Source organism: Leptidea sinapis, chromosome 2, assembly GCF_905404315.1.
Source record: "Leptidea sinapis chromosome 2, ilLepSina1.1, whole genome shotgun sequence".
Classification (NCBI taxonomy): domain Eukaryota; kingdom Metazoa; phylum Arthropoda; class Insecta; order Lepidoptera; family Pieridae; genus Leptidea; species Leptidea sinapis.
Window position 1 is genome coordinate 25,592,808 of NC_066266.1, and position 21,119 is coordinate 25,613,926.

General features: G+C 34.2%; 1 protein-coding gene and 1 non-coding gene across 2 annotated transcripts in view; both read right to left on the minus strand.

The window, feature by feature from the left end:
- Window positions 1-20,116, minus strand: part of LOC126974047 (zinc finger protein 83-like) — a 35,718-nt gene extending 15,602 nt beyond the window's left edge. The window contains exons 1-9 of the mRNA XM_050821423.1: window positions 19,812-20,116; window positions 17,557-17,691; window positions 13,693-13,809; window positions 12,465-12,595; window positions 10,254-10,346; window positions 7,884-7,989; window positions 6,172-6,276; window positions 4,104-4,255; window positions 727-786 (exon numbers count right to left, since the gene is read on the minus strand). Coding sequence (XP_050677380.1) covers window positions 727-786; window positions 4,104-4,255; window positions 6,172-6,276; window positions 7,884-7,989; window positions 10,254-10,346; window positions 12,465-12,595; window positions 13,693-13,809; window positions 17,557-17,691; window positions 19,812-19,922 — 1,010 coding nt within the window. The 5' untranslated portion in view covers window positions 19,923-20,116. The remainder of the gene's footprint in view (window positions 1-726; window positions 787-4,103; window positions 4,256-6,171; window positions 6,277-7,883; window positions 7,990-10,253; window positions 10,347-12,464; window positions 12,596-13,692; window positions 13,810-17,556; window positions 17,692-19,811) is intronic.
- Trnaf-gaa (transfer RNA phenylalanine (anticodon GAA)) lies at window positions 8,207-8,280 on the minus strand. Its single transcript has one exon. It is a non-coding gene; the product is annotated as a tRNA-Phe (tRNA).
- Window positions 20,117-21,119: the final 1,003 nt, after the last annotated feature.

The following is a 21,119-nucleotide window of genomic DNA, read 5'->3' on the forward strand; positions in this document are numbered from 1 at the left end:
GGTCTCGTAAAATGTGTTACGTTGACGTGCCACATGTTCTGTTAAACCTTGCTAATAATTGAAACTAAAATGCCTGTTTCCGTAGTAAAACTTTGTAAAAACAATACTACAAGAAATAAGAAAGACACTGGGATCACATAACATCAGTAGTTATTTTGAATTTTGTTAATTTCAATATAAAATAACACGAAGCGTATGTTACAAAATTTTAAAGATGCCATTGAGTGTCAAGATGCCACGGATGCATCATCTGGACTGAGGCATCAAGTCGAAGCGCAGCAGAGACCAATCCGTAATCTAAATAACTATATTATTTTCTCTTAACACTATCAATATCAAATCTGTATTTATATTCGTGTACTTTTACATATATTTTCCTAGAATCTGTCATCTATTTATATCACCTACCCCTCAATCCCAGGACGATGTCGACCGCAGACTAGTAGTCAACAGGCTACAGTAAGACTAAAGGCCGTTCCCAATGTACTATCTACAGATAGAGATAAATTACTACCTTCTACTGTCAGTAATTAGCTGTCAATAATCTGAAGCTGTCCCAATATACCCGATAAGTCATTCTTATCGCCATTTCACTGTTGCAATTTCCATACAAACTTCAATCGCTGGTAAGCTATACGTCGTCCCATTGACAGACAGCGTGTACGGATAAGGTGAGTTACCGTAGATAAGTATATTGGGAATGGCCGTTACTCACATAAGACTTACCTGACGATCTTCCCGCAGATATGGCACGTATACAGCGAGGTGATGCCCTCGTGCTCAACTCTGCAAAAATAATATTTATATAACGCTTAATTTTTTATTGAAGTGAAACTTCTTTGGAATCGTTGTGATTTCAAACCGGATGCAACGGAAAAAACGACAGGTAAGACACACAAATACAAAAATGTGTAGGATGAAGCTGGCAAAGAATGAGACAGAAATATGCATACTATTGAAGTAAACTTCTTTATCATCGTTGTGATTTGAAAGTCGATGAAACGAAAAAGCGACAGTAAAAAGAGCAGTCACATCAATTCATAATATTTAACATGATAATGAGATAGGGAGCATAATACAATATTTTGGTACCAGGCGATCATAGTTAAAGAAGAGATTGTCTTAAGTATGGCGCGAGTATACCTTAAAATATTCTGACTCCAAGCGCACGACGTATTACTACATAGACACCAGGAGAACTTATTATTATATATATTAGTGGTGGTAGGAATGTCTTTCATAGCGGTTGAAATCACGTGTCATCCTAGCAACACGTACCAGGAATTAATATGCAGTTAAGAGGTTCATGCACCATACAGGTTTCACTTTTGACATGTGTACTTTGTACACACGCAATGTTTTTTTGTTAAATATAATGTTATGGGTCAGTACTACATGCCTAACAGAAAAAGGCTCAAACTAGATCTATAAATATTCTAAGAATGTATACTAAGGGGCTGTTATGTCCAAGTGACGTAGCAGATTGTCATAGGATAGATAAATTAATGGCTCCATAAAAGTTCCAGATATAACAGATAGCACAATAACCATATTTAATTTCTAGAATTATCTGGCAGATCGGTCTGGCAACCTTGCTTTCAATATTAAGCTAAGCCGCCGTGAGTCGATGGCTAGTCTTAAGCCGCCACGCGTTACCGACGCCAAGTCAACGGGCTCGGGTTACACAATAAAATTTATTGCTTTTGAAGTGTTTCGGCTTGTTTATAAAAACGAACGTCAATGCCTTTATTATTAAACAAGCTAGCTCTTTTTAAGATTACATAAACAATAGATACTGCGTAAATTAAACAAATTTCGTTTATAGTAGGGCTGTCATGTATTTTTTTTATGATTTTTTTAGATTTACCTACAGATTACATTTCGATTATTACTAATGAATGTTGTATTTTTTTATAACTAAAACATACTTCAAAGTTACTAATTAGTCATAGAATAGTTACTAAAACATCATAGATAATACAATAACGAATTTTTAAATCGACTGCTACAGATAATTTTGACGGCTTGTCGTATTTTACACAGATAAAGTTTTAAAATTAAATATTTTTACTTTTATAGTCTGTTTAATTACCTTTCTTGTGGTTTATACGAAATAACGTAACACAAGCTTATAAGGCTTTTAATGAAAATTTTATTGAATATTTTACAGTTTTCTATTTGTATATATTTCTAAATAGCACTTCTACTATACTTTCACAATTAAATGAATCATCACATAACTGTATTTCACTTCCGTGTAACGAAATTTGAGAATGTCAACTAATCAATTGTCATTAGCCTTTCATAATTATCAATAAGTCATAACATAAACAAACTTGGTAATAGCGCTCGGACGAAACCGAGAGGTCGCGGGTTCGGGTCCCGCATTATTCATTAATTTTGTTAGCAAATATAATTTATTTAATATCTGAAGTGAGGGATATGACTTTAAAAATAACAAATTGTTTAATGTATTGTACGTCGTAACAATAATCTTCTTCTTCTTAGTCGGACACTCTTGTCAGAGTGGTCGTGGTTGTGCTGACGAGGTACATGGTGGAGTGTTCGGTGGGTCAACATCCTTTCTGAGGGTAGATCTCCTGGCGATGTGCTTCCATTTTTGACGGTTAGAGGCGTTGCGAGTACACTGGACTATGGTGGACTCAGTAGCCTTTGTGATGGCGTCTATCCAGCGGGTTGGCGATCGACCGCGTGCTCTCTTGCCTTCCACCTGGCCCTGAACTACCAGTCTCTCCATCGAGTTCTCATTTCTAGAGACGTGACCAAAGAACTTCAGTATTCTTAGTTGCACAATTGACGATAGTCTGTCTTTAATACGAAGCTCTTTGAGGATGGATACATTGGTGTGAAATGCCGTCCACGGGATCTTTAGGAGGCGTCTCCAGCACCACATCTCTAATGCATCGATTTTACAGCGGTCCTGCAGTCTCAGAGACCAAGGTTGTCATTAGCCTTTCATAATTGTCAATAAGTCATAACATAAACAAACTTGGTAATAGCGCTCGGACGAAACCGAGAGGTCGCGGGTTCAACAATAATCACATACCCCCTTATTCATAATGCGTCTGCTAACTTAAAGCATTACTAATTCTCACTCTGTCTTCTTCTATTGACCTAAGTCAAAATGAGAAAAAACACTCCTTAGCGGCTGTTAAAGTTAGCGGACCATTATGAATAAGTGGGTAATAAAACACAAGTATCGTATTTATTTATCACTAGCTGACCCGGCAAACGTTGTTTTGCCATATAAAGTATAATTCACGCGATAGTTTTATAAGTAATAAAATATTGCCTATATTATAGCCTGTACATCATTTTGTTCTATTGTCAATAGTTTTTGCAGCGCACGCAAAAATAGGTCGTCGATTTTACACCTTGTGTTACAAAATAGCAATTTTATTACGGATCCCTAATTTTGACAAAAAAAAACATAGCCTATAGCCTTTCTCGATAAATGGACTACCCAACACTGAAAGAATCATTCAAATCGGACCAGTAGTACCAGAGATTAGCGCGTTCAAACAAACAAACAAACAAACAAACACTGCAGCTTTATATTATTAGTATAGATTTATGGTTTAAGAATCTTTATTTCTCAATAGAATTAACAATTCTCTTACTGAGAAAAATTAAATTATCTTAAAAGTAAAAAGTAAGTAATTTACGTTCAAAGCAAACGAGAATGAAAAGTAACAAAAGAAAGATTCACTAATATCTAATAGTACAACAAAATATACCAACACACTAATAATATCAGAATCGGTGAGTAGCCACAATTAGTCACAAACAACTCGAACAATAAATGAATTATGGTTGCGCAAACAACGTAAACAAAACCGGATCGCGCGTCACAGAATAAGATAACTGAATATGGCTTCACATTAGGAATGACAAGTTTAGAAAAATTTTAACTTTTAAACTATTATGTACTATATTGAAGTACTTACTATGGATATTTTATGTTTTCAATTATTTAAAATATTATCTGTTTCAATGATTAAAAGTACCTACCCAAAATATTTAATTTGTGCTTAATTAATTCCTTTAACTTAAGAATTACATAATTAATAATTTTAAGTTACCTGTAGTGATTGAGAATCGAACTCCGATCCAGCATTCTTCTGCCGCAGGAGACACACTCGTACCTCTGCGTGTGAGTCAGCATATGCACGGAGAGACTGTACTTCGTGGGCAGGTACATCGAGCATATATCACATTTGAATGTTCCGCGGGACTGGAACAACATGTTTTTATAATAATAATAATAATAATAATAATAATAATAATAATATAATAATAATATTGACACACTTTTCACACAAATTATCTTGCCCCAAGTTAAGCATATATAGCCTGTGTTATGGGTTACAAGACAATGATATATTTAATACAATATACTTACTTAAACATACATTAATTCACATAAACATACATAAATACATTTAAACATCCATGACTCGGAAACAAGCATCCATATTCATCATATAAATGCTTGCACCTACCGGGATTCGAACCCGGGACCTCTAGCTTAGTAGGTAGGATCGCTTAACACCCGGCTATACAGGTTGTCAAGACAGTTTTGAAGTGAATAACTTTTTATCAGAGACAATTTGTTATTTTTTAAAAATTATCATTTTAAGTGATAACTCTAACTTCTGAGATTAAATTTAACATTTTATTAATTCAGAACTTTATCCCGTCGCACCACAATCAAATACCAAATATGTGGGTAGTTTGACATACATTGGTCCAATATTAGATAAAATAGCTAAAATATTTAGGAAAAACAATATTAATGTGTCCTTCCGAACGAATCACAATGTCTATAATAATAATAATAATCCTTTAATCAACTAATAATATGTGGTACAAAATGTTATTCTGCCCTACCCTCTGCGATAGGATACCCTGAGTTGCAGAGGCTAGGTCCTTCCGAAAGGCTATCCATTATTAAACATAATTAGCAAAATCACTAAAAAGAGGTATATGTGTGTGCGTGTATGTGTATAAGTGCGTGTGTGTGTGTGTGTTTGTGTGTGTGTTTTTTTTAAGTATTTGTTAGTATGTCAAACTGTGCACAAGATTAAATAAATGTTAGTAATTGAATATTAAGTTTTAATTTTAAGAACATTTTCTGTATCTTCGTATTTTAATACTATTAGCCATGATTTTAAAGATTTTGTTAACGAGAATTTATTTATTTTACTTATATTTTTATTATATTTACTGAAGTAGTTGTAAGCGTATGCCGAATTAAATTCATACTATGACTGAGCAAAGCCTGTTTTAGTGATTGGGGTACGAAATGTGTTTATTCTGTTATTATCATTCGAATTTATATTATTTTTTACATGAAATCTTGAAATTATTCCATATCTATCGAATCTATTTCTATCGAATCATCTATCGTCATCTATAAACTAAGTTGTGACACTTGTAACTGTAATATACGGCAAACGGGTCGAAATTTCGAACTTAGATTAAAGGAACATTTGCCGCCTATAGGAATAATCATACCGAAAAATCACACTTCACGAAACATTTAATTGAAACCGGTCACTCGCTCGGAAACAATAATAATTTTATTATTTTACATACATGTGAAAAAGGATTTCGCTTGAACATATTAGAGCAATTAGAAATAATAAATAAAAAAACACAAAAATAACATGTTTACATTGTTGAATGAACAAACTAATTTGGTCCCTTCACCATTGTTACCTATCTCTTCCGGGGGTAATACGTCACAACAGCCGACCAATCGCGTCATTTCATGGGACGAGGGAATAAAAGAGCCGCTTCCGGCTCATTTGATTCAGTCTCGTGAGTCGTGCCAGTTTTTGGCGAGTCAACACGTCCTGAGGATGCCTCGTGTAGAGACTAAAAACGTGTCGAATTGTTTTAAGATAAATATTGGCGGAATTAACACGGAAAGAAAACTCAAATCATTTGGATAAATGTCATTGAGTGTCAAGATGCCACGCACACAAGCATCTAATAGTTGCCGTAATAAAAAAAGCTATTGTTCTTAGGTAGTGCGTTATCTAGTTGGAGCGCAGCGGAGACCAATCCTTAATCTAAACCCAAATATATTTACTTACAATTATTCAATTAATACTCCATTGAGCGGAACTAAATGAAAAAACTTACCGGGCTGTGTTTCTTCATGTGGTTGTTGAGTTTCTCTTCGAAAATGAATCCTTTGAAACATAGATGGCAGTGATATGGCAACTTGAGATCGTCTTTTGTGTCTTCCTAGAATTTATTATATTATTAGAAACACTAGAAAATTTTCAAGACGTGACGTCACCTCTCCCCACTAGCAGCCGACAGACATAATATAAGCGTGAGCAGAACAGTTGGTGACCATTACTTCGTTCGTCGTCGGACTGTAAACATTTCACCGAAACTCTGTCCGTTTTCGTATTGATTGTTTGTAGTGAGTAATTATTTAAATTGTGTTGACAGTGACAGGGTGAAGACGCCTATAAAAGGCGACGTCTCCCTAGCGTCGACACATTTTCGCTGCAACCGTTGACTAGTTAGGACGTTATTCTGCCCGATTTCTATTCGAATATTAGTCTTTGTGTTGTTTGAAATTTAGTCTTAGAAAACTTTTTGATCTTATTTCCTAATTATATCACAATCTAAATTTTAAAGTGAAACTTTTATTACATCGTCTCAAACTTTTTCGTCTGTGTGTTGCATGTCGCGTGACGGTAGGGCAGCGACTATAGTTCACATATTGAATGCAATTGCGTTCGGGTGGAGGAGTAGGTTCGAACTTGATAAAGTTTTTTTTATTTTATGAAAATGTAGCATAATATATAAAAAAAAATATGCTGATATTAATACCTATGTTATTTTGTGAAAAAAAGGTTTCACTTGCATCGTGGTTTCCTAAAACCACACAATTGCTTTTTTTATTACGTCAGAATACATATTGATGTTTTTTATTATGATTAGGAAGTTAAGATTCACCTCTGACATGTGTACGATGCATATTCGACGTACGCATTTTTTTTTTTATGTTTCTCCATTTTTTCAAATTCTGTCGGACCGGTGAGGTGGTTGACTCACTCGTGAGCCCCTACTTTATAGCCACGCTGGCGTGGCCGCCGCGCGCACTTACGAATTCGATACCTACACGGGGACAGACAGACCCTTACCAGAACCATTTAGGTGCGTTATTGTATGTGTGTAACAATTATAAATCAAAGCTCAAATTGTAGATTATTTTTCATGCAATCGTATTAAATTTTACAATAAATCACCAAAAAGTGTATCTGAAATATCAATAAATAAATTTAAATCTTTTATTAAACACAGACTTATGTCGAAGGCTTATTACAGTATTGAAGATTACGTAAACGATATTACAATATGGAATTGAATAGTATTTTAGTTGTTTTTTTTTATTGATTTTATGGTTCAGCCTTGTATCACTGGATTGCATTATTTTAAAAATATGTATATGTTTAAACTTCTGTGTTATTAATATGTATTTTTTTATGATAATAAGGGACGAGACGAGTTGGACGTTCAGCTGATGGTAATTGATACGCCCTGCCCATTACAATGCAGTGCTGCTCAGGATTCTTGAAAAACTCAAATATTCTGACCGGCACTACAATTGCGCTCGTCACCTTGAGATATAAGATGTCAATTAAGTGTTATTTGCCCAGTAATTTCACTACTACGCCGCCCTTCAGACCGAAACACAGTAATGCTTACACATTACTGCTTCACGGCTGAAATAGGTACCGTTGTGGTACCCATAATCTAGCCGGCATGATGTGCAAAGGAGCCTCCCAGTGGTATGTATTTATCTTATAATTCTTATTTTTGACTTTTGTAGTTACCTCTCTCTGCTTCAACTGTGCCGCAGGGTCCAGTCTGATGATTCTAATCTTGCTCTCATCAAGGTCCTTACTGGGGGCCTTTCCTCTCCGTTTTACTTTGCGCTTTCTAAAATTAATATTTACACAACATTTTTATATGTCTTTTTTATGACAATAAGGGACGAGACGAGCAGGACGTTCAGATGATGGTAATTGATACGACCTGACTATTACCAAACCATTGCCGAATCCAGAATAGAAAAGTACTTGAACTTAACCATTTTTGTTATGTTTTAAAGTGATAACCATCACTTCTGGGATTTATTACACAAATAAAATTTTATTGAACGATGCGGGACTCGAACGCGCGACCTCTCGCGTTTCGTGCGAGCGCTCTTACCAACTGAGCCAACCGTTCGAGTGACGTATCGTTGATAAAACTTGTATACGTGGTTATATTCTCAGTTTGTTGTGGCTCCATCTACAGGATCTACTTTACAGTTGATAACCTGCTCAACCCCAATATTTGCATATTAGGAAATTAACTTCAGATGCCACAACCTGGGAGTAGAACACATCTAGTACTTTAACTTCATACTCGAATCGACGCACGCACACATACACATGATTTACACGACCTCTAAGCAATCCTGGGAAGACAAAACTATTAAGTGTCACGCCGTACGCATCCGAGACTGGTCGCTGTCAATATTTTTCAAAGTCAAAGTCAAATTATCTTTATTCATTGAAATCATATTTGATCATTTTAAATCGTCAATTTAACGTTTCTTATAATAATAAGAGCTACATAATGTAGATTGTAAAAATAATACATATACTTATCTTATCTCTAGAAAATTATAATACACATTTTGTTTTATTAAAACAAAGTTAGAGCATGTTCATTCCCAAGCATTTTTATCATCTAAGTAATCCGTTATTTTATAGTAAGCTTTTTTATAAAGTTTCACTTTAATTGAATTTTTTTTAAATATGTTTATTGTCAAATTACGCATATCACTTGGGAGTCTGTTATAAAAGCGTATACATTGCCCTTTAAATGATTTATCAACTTTATGTATGTAACTTTTTGTATGTACCAACCCTAGCGCTCCGCCCAGTCGTAGGTATATGTTTCAAGAAGACTGCTAAGTAACGTTACTGTTCTATAACTTGCCTTACGTTTTACCTTTTTGCTCTTAATAGTGATTTTCATTATTATAACACAAGAAATAAGGGATTGCTTGTAACTAATTCTAGTAGACTTTATAAGATACATAATAGCTTTAAGGGTAAAAAATTAAATGTTTCATTAAAAAATTACTCAGTCGTAAATCCTATTACTCCACAGCTGAATATCTAAGTGATCGAACAGCCTGGGACTAGATTATGATTATTTTATAGCGATAGCGATGACAGTACAATATTGTATATTTTTATTACAAAGACCGCAAAAAAAGAACGCTGGGAGAGTTGCTTTCGGCGCTTCTTCTCTCTCAGAGCGCTATTTGTTTCCGAAGCGGTAGTAGTATCTAGTATATTAGAAATGACATCAAAAAGAATTCTAAAGGAATCAATTTTGAGAAAATAAATGCCTTTTATTCCTTGTATTATGCATCCGGCACCACTCCGATCATAGATCTTGATAATGTTTGATAATACATAAAAAAAATGGTTTCTTATACAATTTATTGACAGAGGCTTTCCAGTACGTTGTCTTTTGACATTTGTATTGGGAATGTCTAGCAATTTCCTTAGCGGATATTGAATTAACAATAATTACATAAACTTTTGTTTAGTAAAATAAGAATAAAACGAATTTTAAAAAATCTGAAAAACATGTTAATATTTGTTATTTCCTTTTTTTGGTTTTTGTAGTGAGAGAAAGTAATTTGTGTGCATGTAGGTGTGTATGTGTGTGTGTATCTTTACCCTTAAGTAGGTTCCATGTTTAGACTGCGTGTGCTTGTCATGTCTGTATACACCATGACTGGTGAGATACTAATGATACTCGTCGACGTGATTTTTGGTGTGACGTCACTTTTGTTGTCTTGCTGGTGATCACTCATAATTGGATCATCGAAAGATAACAGCACGAGTACTTGACAGCGTAACGACGTCCCAGAGAGGTCCGTACCGTACGACAGCTCGAGCACGAATGCCTCGTGTGTTGACAGTGCGGCCGTATGTATAGGGCTCGGAGCGCCATAATTACGCTTGTACACGGACCTGTCGGGGCTTGCGCTTAACTATTGAAAGAGTATCACACACAGCGGTGTTGACTGATTAATTTATAAAGATGTTAATTAAAAACTTACGTACCTACGTAATTTTATGACATAATTTGAACGAAGAAAATACTGAGTGAAAATAAATATCGTTAGTACTTACTCTGTCTGGTCCAAATCTTTAACTCTTTCTCTCTTCTTACACTCCTTCTTCACATCTTCTATAAGTTCAGTCTTTATTTCTTCTAACAGAGCACTAGAATAAAAAGTAAAAAACAAGTTTAAATATAAATTCGGCAATGTAATATAATAGGTTGAACCGGTGTCTCTCATCACGAAGCCTCTGTTCGATCCTCGCCCGCCGCGTACAGTGCTCCCAAATTAATAATGCGCACACAGATCTTCGCCACTTTTCGACAACGGTCGTATTTCTCGACCGTCGGGAGACGATATCTATATAGAGTGGTAAAATGCATTACTTTTGCATAATTTAGTAGAATTATATTACAATAATAATAACAAGAGGGGTGTGTAATAGGAGCTCTATATAATTCCACATAGACTGAACATGTGCAGTCGGCACCAATACTTAAAGACGACTGACTCACCGGCTACCACAGCCGACCGCCCGATTCGTTTTCGTATTGTGAACACATGATTTGACTCCTATTTCTTTCGCACAAGGTGCAAAATGCAAGTGCATTGTTTAGGGATCTTACGATTGAATGATTCGGGTGTTTCCGGGAATACGCCCATTAGCGAAGATCTGTATGCGCATTATTAATTTGGGAGCACTGTACCAAATTGTTTTCGGTTTTTTAAGAATAAGAAAAATATAACTTAACTAACTGATACCGAACTTTTGCTGTAAACTAGTACTCACTCACGACCGACACAGCCGAAGGTTAGGGAGCCTGACTACTAAGTCAGTTTTTTTTATTTTTAACGTTTTAGTGTCATTTAATAATAATATAAAATCAACCTGAATAAAAACTCAAAAGAAAAAGTAGTACACAGAAAACAATTATGTCATCCAGGTAGACGAAAATCTAATATATAAAATTCTCGTGTCACGGTGTGCGGGACCGAACTCCTCCGAAACGGCTTGACCGATTCTCATGAAATTTTGAGTGCATATTGGGTAGGTCTGAGAATCGGACAACATCTATTTTTCATCCCCCTAAATGTTAAGGGTGGTCCACACGATTTTTTTGACATTTTTTTTTAAATTTGTTTGATTATGAGTCAGCATTAAAAAATACATACAACTTCAAATTTTCATCCCATCTACGATCAACAGTTACTTTTGTATCGCGATTTTAATATCGGCAATACAACGTTTGCTGGGTCAGCTAGTATTCATATAAATGTTCATAAAATTCAAACTACTGGCCCAAACTATGTAAAATTTTTATGGGACCAAAAAGCATGTATTTCGCATCAAACAAAAGAAGAATTACGTAAATGGCATCATAAATCTCAGAGTAATCGGTGTACACACATAAAAAAATACCGATCAAATTGATAACCCCCTCCTTTTTGAAGTCGGTTAATAAAAGTCAACGATAGTTACGATTTTTATCTCAAGTAAGAGATAGACTGAATATTGGGAATGGCCGTTAAACTTCCGCCGAATGTACTGGCTTTTGATGAGGAGTTTCCTGTCAGAATTGTGATAATGGACAAAACGGATCCTAATATAAATGTAAGAACTTTGACATGTGTATGTGTATTTGTAGGTTTAAAAGATAAATTCAAATGTCCCTTTACTATAGAAAAGTTTCATTAGTACCTAGTAATTTCCTCTACTTAATTAGATATTATACACATTGTAATTTTACCACCTTTTGCAGTTAAATGACCTCAGAGCTGACATTCATTCATATGAATATACTCAACTCATGTTGAGTAGAATAGTACTCGTATCTTCTGCATGCCCGACAATAAATTACATAATTATATTCACGGACTAGTAAAAAAAGAAGGACTCCGCGCCGTGATATTAGCAAGTGAAGCACCTTTATGCTAGTGTGTGTGCGGTTACGTGGGATTCTAGTTACACAATTTTATCTCCCTTAAATAATCATATATCCACAAATACTTTTATAGTATTGTTTTTACACTGTTTCGCAACGCACGACGGCATTTTTAAAATATTTTATTGAGACGCAAACTGATCTGTCACAGACGATGGCAAATCTCATAATGGCAGCCGATCGGCTTGTATTAGTGTAAGTGTATGCGTGGGGCTATGTATTTACATGTTTACCAGCTTGTTTTGATGCCTCACTGTTATGTAAGGTGACACGGAGTCCTTATTTTCTTACTCGCCCGTGAATTATAATATCTGTTTTTTAATGGAATTAATAATTACCCTCTATCGTCAAAAGAATCCTGTCCATAATCATCATCATATGTGTCTTCATTTTTTATCGAGACGTCTGCATCATTTTTTGGAGCTTCAAACAACTTCATATCATCCGATGTGGTTTTCAATTTTTGGTGCTGTAAAACAATGAGATGGAATCACAAAAGATACATTAAAATAACTACAGCTACAACTAACAATTAGATTTCAAGTGAAGCGATGCAATCAGTCTCTTACTTGAGATAAAAATCGTAACTATCGTTGACTTTTCTGTCCCAATAAACTTATCGACGCTAACTCACCTTATCCGTACACGCTGTCCGTCAAAGGGACGACATATACCTTACCAGCGATAGAAGTTGGTATTGAAATTTCAATTCACGCGTCCCAATATAAGGCGATAATTATTGACAGCTAATTACTGACAGTATACGGTAGTAATTTATCTCTATCTGTAGATATTATATTGGGAACGGCCGAAAGTTAGTGCTTTAACTGGCATCAAACATAATTACAGAGGAATCATGTAAACTTTGAAAGCCTGTGTTTTTGGCACTTTTAAAAGGCATAAAAGGCATTTATTTTCTCAAAATTGATTCCTTAAGAATTCTTTTTAATGTCATTTTATGGTTGTAATGTCCTATGATGTCAGTTTATAACAACATACAAGTGGATAGAATTCGTCGGAAATTGACATCTGTCGCCATTCTTTTATATCAAATTCGTTCTTAGAAATGGCGGTAGTTTTAAAATATCTGAATAACCGTAATATTTGTTGCCATTACCCAAAAAAAAACAATTGATTGCTTGCTAATAACATTATTTTAGTCTAATATTAAGCATTATAGTATTTTATATAATACTAGCTGACCCAGCAAACGTTGTATTGCCCATATTAAAATCGCGATACAAAAGTACTTACCTGTTGATCGTAGATGGGTGAAAATTTGAAGTTGTATGTATTATTTAATGCTCAATCAAACAAATTTAAAAAAAAATAAAAAATAAAATTGGCGTGCAATGTAACATTTAGGGGGTGAAAAATAGATGTTGTCCGATTCTCAGACCTACCCAATATGCACTCAAAATTTCATGAGAATCGGTCAAGCCGTTTCGAAGGAATTTAACTACAAACACCGCGACATGAATTTTATATATTAGATTAAAACCAGGCAATTAATATTTATCAACTTTTTTTTAGCTAGATCAAAAAAAATCTCAATTATCCACTCACCTCTACAACTTCTGGTACTCCATTTTTATTTTTACTATCTAATATCAATGTGTTTGTCATACTTAAGGTAGATATAGAGCAACCCTTTAACTCCACATCTTGGCTGTCTATTGCAAACTGAAAATGTAAAAAAAAAAGGTAAAAAGCTGTTTAGATGATTCTGTTGTTTGCTGTTCAAGCTGTTCTATAATATAATTCAACAATAATTGTCCCAATAGTCGTTTCCGTTAACGGTCTTATAGCAAAGAGCCTCGACCATCATCTCAAGAGGCTCTCACTTAATAACTGGATAAAGGGTCAGTTACAGAAAGCAGCTGTTTTCGGCACGCAACGTGCGGAAGTTCCTCAGTCTGTCGTCCTAACCACCGGCGGAATTGTCGTGAACCAACGCCGGCGGGACTCTATTTTTTATATTTATATTTGTAATATTGTATTTTATAAATATGTTATATATATAAATGTCGCCTAAACAAGCACCTCAGTGTGGTCGGCATCAAAAGCGACAAAGCTTGCAGGTTCTGCCTTGAGGATGATGAAACACCTATTCATCTACTCACTAATGGATAAGCGTAACACAATCTTTGGTGACTACTTCGTGCCACCAGATAGTGTTTGCAACACTCGCGTCAAAGAACTACTGCGGTTCGTAAAGGCGGCAGGGCTTGACGATGAGCTTTAGTATGAGTGGCGAACACAATAGTCCAATTCTGGACGCGGTGTTACTAGGAATCATTTAGGACTAGGAAATAGCCACCCTCTACAAATAATAATATATAAATGTACAAAATAAGATTAAATTGTAATAAAGAGAATAATAATAATAATATAACTAAAGTTTACATTGATTTTATTGATACAATAGTTTGATACTTAGGGCAGAAAGTATGATTTGTTTATCAGATGCCGAATTGCAATAGGTTTAGTTAAAAATGTGTCAATTTCGGTAATACGTAGGTCACGGAAATGACACTTATGAATGTCAAAAAAAAAAAATCTTATTGAATCTACCGCTGCTTCGTAAAGGGTTAAGCTAATGAGAAGAAGCAGCAAGAAACTCATTGCCACTCTTTTATATCAAGATTTACATTTAAGTACATCAATTTACAAATCATTTCAAATTACAATATAATATGTAAAATGATGCAACAAACACACTCAAACGTCAAATAGTCAATGTCTTACACGAGTAAGTCAAAAAAGTAAATGTAAATTAATACAAAAGTTATTGAGTAAGAAGGAATTACGGCGATAGAAAGTTTTATATTATACTAGCTGACCGAGCAAACGTTGTATTGCCATTCGAAGTAATTAAAGAAAATTTTAGGGATACAACCGATTCTCAGACCTACCACCAAATATATCGTACTACAATAATTGTATTCGATTGCCATCTTGAAACCCTATTGCGGATCTGTGGATGGAATGGAATATTATAAAAATCGCGATACAAAAATAGGTGTTGATCATATGGGGTTTATAATTTAGGGTTGGGTTTAATGCTGTATCATAAGAAAATAAAAACAATAAATTTTGTCGCAAAAAATTTAAAAATTTGGAGTGGACCACCCTTAGCATTTAGGGGGATGAAACATAGTTGTTGTTCGATTCTCCACCCTATCCAATACGCACGCTAAGATTCAGGAAAATCGGTCGAGCCGTTTCGGAGGAGTTAAATTACGTACACCGTGACTCAAGAATTTTAAATATAATACTAGCTGACCCAGCAAACGTTGAATTGCCGATATTAAAATCGCGATACAAAAGTAACTGTTGATCGTAGATGGGTGAAAATTTGAAGTTGTATGTATTTTTTAATGCTGACTCATAATCAAAAAAAATAAAAAATAAAATTGGCGTGGACCACCCTTAACATTTAGGGGGATGAAAAATAGATGTCCGATTCTCAGACCTACCCAATATGCACTCAAAATTTCATCAGAATCAAGCCATTTCGAAAGAGTTTAACTACAAACACTGTGACACGAGAATTTTATATATAAGATTATCTGACCCAACAGACCCTCTTCTGTCAATAGAAAAAAAAATGATGTACCTAAGTCATGACCAATATAGTCTAAAGCCATCGGAAATTAATGATTTTCTTATTTGTAGTAATAAAATTTAAGGTTTAATATAGTACTTACAAGTGTAAACAACTTTTACTTTACCACTTTAAACGAGGTGATACTCGAACGGTTAGCTCAGTTGCTTAGAGCACCGGCACGGAACGCCGGAGGTCGTGGGTTCGAATCCCGCATTGTTCACAAAAAATTTATTTGAGAATATAGCATGTTTTATATATATTCCATAAGAGATAGACATATGCCATCACAGACTTTTCTGTAGAACTTATATAACATTCACAATTCCACCATACATTATTTTGTTATATCTCAAAGGGCTTCGACAGCGTTTTCATTAAAAGCTCCCAGAAAAATACAAAAATGTATACAAAAACTTAACAAATTATGAACTAAAACTTTCCTCCGGAATCACACTATCCACTGTTGACACTAGCTTGAAAATCAGTGTAGTTTCAATTTATTGTGAACAGGAAGACGAAGGGCGGAGGACTTTGTTTTATAATAATCCTAGCTGACCCAGCAAACGTTGTATTGCCATATAAAGTATAAGATTTTTTTTTTTTTTATGGAATAGGAGAATAAACGAGCGTACGGGTCACCTGGTGTTAAGTGATCACCGCCGCCCACACTCTCCTGCAACACCAGAGGAATCACAAGAGCGTTGCCGGCCTTTAAGGAAGGTGTACGCGCTTTTCTTGACACCGCACAAGGAAGCTCATTCCACAGCTTCGTCGTACGAGCTGAAAGAAAAACTGAAAACCGCACTGTGGAGGACCGCCACACATCCAGATGGTGAGGATGATATCGTAACTTGTGGCGTGTCGTGCGAAGGTGGAATTTTTGGGGTATTACAGATAAATGACGACTGATTCTCAGACCTACCAAATATTAAATCATTCAGTTGCATTCAAAGTCTATCTACTTCATTGTCACTCACTAAAGAACGCAATTCTGACATAACCTGACTTTAATAACAATTCATTAATATTGGTCAAAGAGTTGAGGCTTACTGGCTTAATAATATTTATCAATAGTGCGTAGTATCTATACTAATATTATAAAGCTGCAGTGTTTGTTTGTTTGTTTGAACGCGCTAATCTCTGGTACTACTGGCCCGATTTGAATGATTCTTTCAGTGTTGGGTAGTCCATGGGATCCGTAATAAAATTGCTATTTTGTAACACAAGGTGTAAAATCGAAAACCTATTTTTGCGCTGCAAAAACTATTGACAATAGAACAAAATGATGTACAGGCTATAATATAGGCAATATTTTATTACTTATAAAACTATCGCGTGAATTATACTTTATATGGCAAAACAATGTTTGCCGGGTCAGCTAGTAGCTTTATATAGTTATAGCGACATGGGGGCACATGCCGATCGTGGAAGGTTAATGTTCCAAGGTGCAGTCATAATGTCATTTTGTAAATTATAAATTATATTTTAACTATTTACTATAATAATAATAATAAACAAATTATCTTGCCACAAATTAAGCATATATAGCTTGTGTTATGGTGGGCAAGACAACGATATATTTAATACAATATACTTACTTAAACTAACATATAAACATACATAAATACATTTAAACATCCATGACTCGGAAACAAACATCCATATTCATCATATAAAAGCTTGCACCTACCGGGATTCGAACCCGGGACATCTAGCTTAGTAGGTACGATCTCTAACCACTCGGCTATACAGGTCGTCTATGTCTCATGCAAGACCCAATCACATTTAACTTATATTAATACATAGTAAAAAAAACTAACAGGTGCACATCTCTTAACATAGTCGTACAGTATAGCGTTCACTTTCAACATTTTGTGTTTAAATCGAACGCTTTTGTGAATAATTGCTTCACACTCCCAACAAATCCATTGTGGCAGGCCATCTGTATCAGTTATCTGTAAAGAAATGGGGAAAAAAATCATTTAAAAATTTATTTATTTACAGACATTTCATGAATAACTCTGCAAATATTATGCAGAAATGCTTTTTTATAGGAAAAATAAGGGATGATATGAGTATATTCAGCTGATGGTAATTTATGTGCCCTGCCCATCAAAATGCAGTGCCACTCAGGGTTCTTGAAAAACTCAAAAATTCTGAGCAGCACTACATTTGCCCGCGTCACCTTGAGACATAAGATGTTAAATCTCATTTACCCATTTAACATGTTGTGAAAGTAGTGTGTAAAGAAAAAAGAAAATAAAAAACGTCTCGCGACAGCCAACAAAAGATACCTTTAACTGAGCTATCATGTATGTTGAACAATATTATACAAGTAATATTGAAATTAAATTGAGGAAAGCTAAGGTTATTACCAAAATTTTATGTATATTGTAAGGAAAGTTTATTTAAAAAATATTTTATTGATATTCAAATTCATGGCAGTAATAGGTGCTATTGTGGTACCCATAAACTAGCCGGCATCTATAAAATTTTATATTTAATAATAAAATTTGAATCATTTCCCATTAATTAGTGCTCTCTAAGTATGTTTGGGTTGGATGTCATGTCTTCTTTTGTAGGTTCTATATGCATGTGCACTTTTTCTTTTACGGAAGTTGTTGATTAGTTACTAATCACAACATGTTTTTGACATTTGTGAGTGTGTGAGTGTATTATGGTGTGTATCACAGAACATCACAGAACACTTACGCTAACGAGAACATGCAGTCATCGTCAAAAGTAATATTAGAGACAACACACAAAGAGTAGATTGGATGATAACATGTTGTGAAAGTAGTGTGTGAAGAAAAAAGAAAATAAAAAACATCTCGTGACAGCCAACAAAAGATACCTTTAACTGATCTATCATGTATGTTGAACAATATTATACAAGTAATATTGAAATTAAATTGAGGAAAGCTAAGGTTATTACCAAAATTTTATGTATATTGTAAGGAAAGTTTATTTAAAAAATATTTTATTGATATTCAAATTCATGGCAGTAATAGGTGCTATTGTGGTACCCATAACCTAGTCGGCATCTATAAAATTTTATATTTAATAATAAAATTTGAATCATTTCCCATTAATTAGTGCTCTCTAAGTATGATTAGGTTGGATGTCATGTCTTCTTTTGTAGGTTCTATATGCATGTGCATTTTTTCTTTTACGGAAGTTGTTGATTAGTTACTAATCACAACATGTTTTTGACATTTGTGAGTGTGTGAGTTTATTATGGTGTGTTGTGATGGGTGTATTACAATATGTGATGCACTCATGTCAAAGGTGCATCACATTACACAATGTTTCTTTATTTGGTGATTTTACAGTTGTGCACAAAGATAGTTTCACATATTATTTTAATAAAATTATTTCCAACTAGCTGACCCTGTAAGCATTGTTTTGCCACATAAATTATTTTTAATGTTAGACCGTCTCTTGGACATTGCAACATTACTTTATTTTTCTAAAATAAAGGAATTATTCTAAAACAAATGTAGCCTAAGTTACTTCTTATTCCATCAGCTACCTGCCAATAAAAGTCCCATCAAAATCGGTCCAGCCATTTCTGATATTAGCAGGAACAAACAGACAGACAAAAATTGTAAAAAATGTTATTTTGGTGTATGTACCATATACACATATATTCATATACATGTAGTAAAAAACAGTTATTTCAATATTACAAACAGACACTCCAACTTTATTTATATGTATAGATAATAACTAGGAGCTGTTAATTTTCACTTCAGAGGAACAAAGATCTAAAAATTTGTTATTAATTTCAATATGATACTACACTAGCAAGAAACATTGTGTGTGTGATCATTTTAGGGTTTCTTTACATGATAATACAAGAAACAGGATTTCTGTTTTAAAAACAGTAAATAAAACTTGTATCGTCACTAGAATTTTATTTATAAATACAAGAATATACTATAAGTACTTCTAGTATCACAAGTTCATTGAACAACACAAATATTCATTCCGATCAATATTTATTTAATACTTTTAGAGTATACTTTAATTATTAGAGATTTATTTGAATTGGATAAATTAGTAGTAAACTCACAATTATATCTGCAAAATCAACGAAGAGATACCGAAAGTTATCAATTTTTTTCATTCGCCTTTCCGTCGATAAACAACAACGGCAAATTAATTTATGGTCCTGCTCATCCATATTATGCACGTCAATGGGACACTGTCTTTAATTTTATTTAGATTTAGTGTGGGGTGTAAATTAATAATAATACAAAATTTACAACAAATCAACCGAATTTAGTAAATTATAAACTTTCAGTTTGACGCTCGGTAAAGAGACAATTTTTTAAAATCTACTTCATGGGAAAGGCAAAGGCAGAGCCATGCACACAGAACATCACAGAACACTTTTACGCTAACGAGAACATGCAGTCATCGTCAAAAGCAAAGAGTATAATAATATGAAAAGTAATATTAGAGACAACGCACAAAGAGTAGATTGGATGATAACATGTTGTGAAAGTAGTGTGTGAAGAAAAAAGAAAATAAAAAACGTCTCGCGACGCCCGACAAAAGATACCTTTAACTGATCTATCATGTATGTTGAACAATGTAATACGAGTAATATTGAAATTAACTTGAGGAAAGCTAAGGTTATTACCGAAAATTCATATATATTGTAAGGAAAGTTTATTTAAAAAATATTTTATTGATAATAAATATATTTTGTTCTTAGTTACAATTCTTGAATACGTTACGTTAATATATCTACTGCTATTTGTGAATGTTCTTACAAATAACAATAAAAACATGTAAATAATTGGTATTACATATTAACCTTTCCGCATCGGACGTGCCCGCGGGCACTGGTAATTCAAAAAACAATGAGAGCGGCTGTGCCGCGGGGCACTCTTTTACCTCATCCAGTTTTCACCCTTATTAGGTGTACAAGATGGTTTATTTGCCTACGCAGTTATGAACGAGTGAATTCCCAAACACATTTCGATCCGTTACGATTCAAGGCCACCAATATTCGACGTCATAGCTTTACGGACAAAGCACTTATGTGTCCACTTGTTCCCGGCCGGCGCAGCGAGCGTTATCAAGACTTTACACGAAGATCGTTCTTTATGGAGATTTAAGCTTTATTTTATAATGAACATATACTATTCATTACAAAAACATAAAAGGAAATAAATAAAACAAGTAATTAACAATAATAACAATATTTATTTTAAAATATACCTATTTATACACTTTTTTTCGAATGAAAAGTCTGTGTGAAATAAAAAAGAAAGACAATATGAATAATTTATACATGGTCTTATAGCTTGTTTCAATAGCTTTCAGTGACAGTCACTCAAATCACCCTAGTTATAAGCATTTTATAACTACA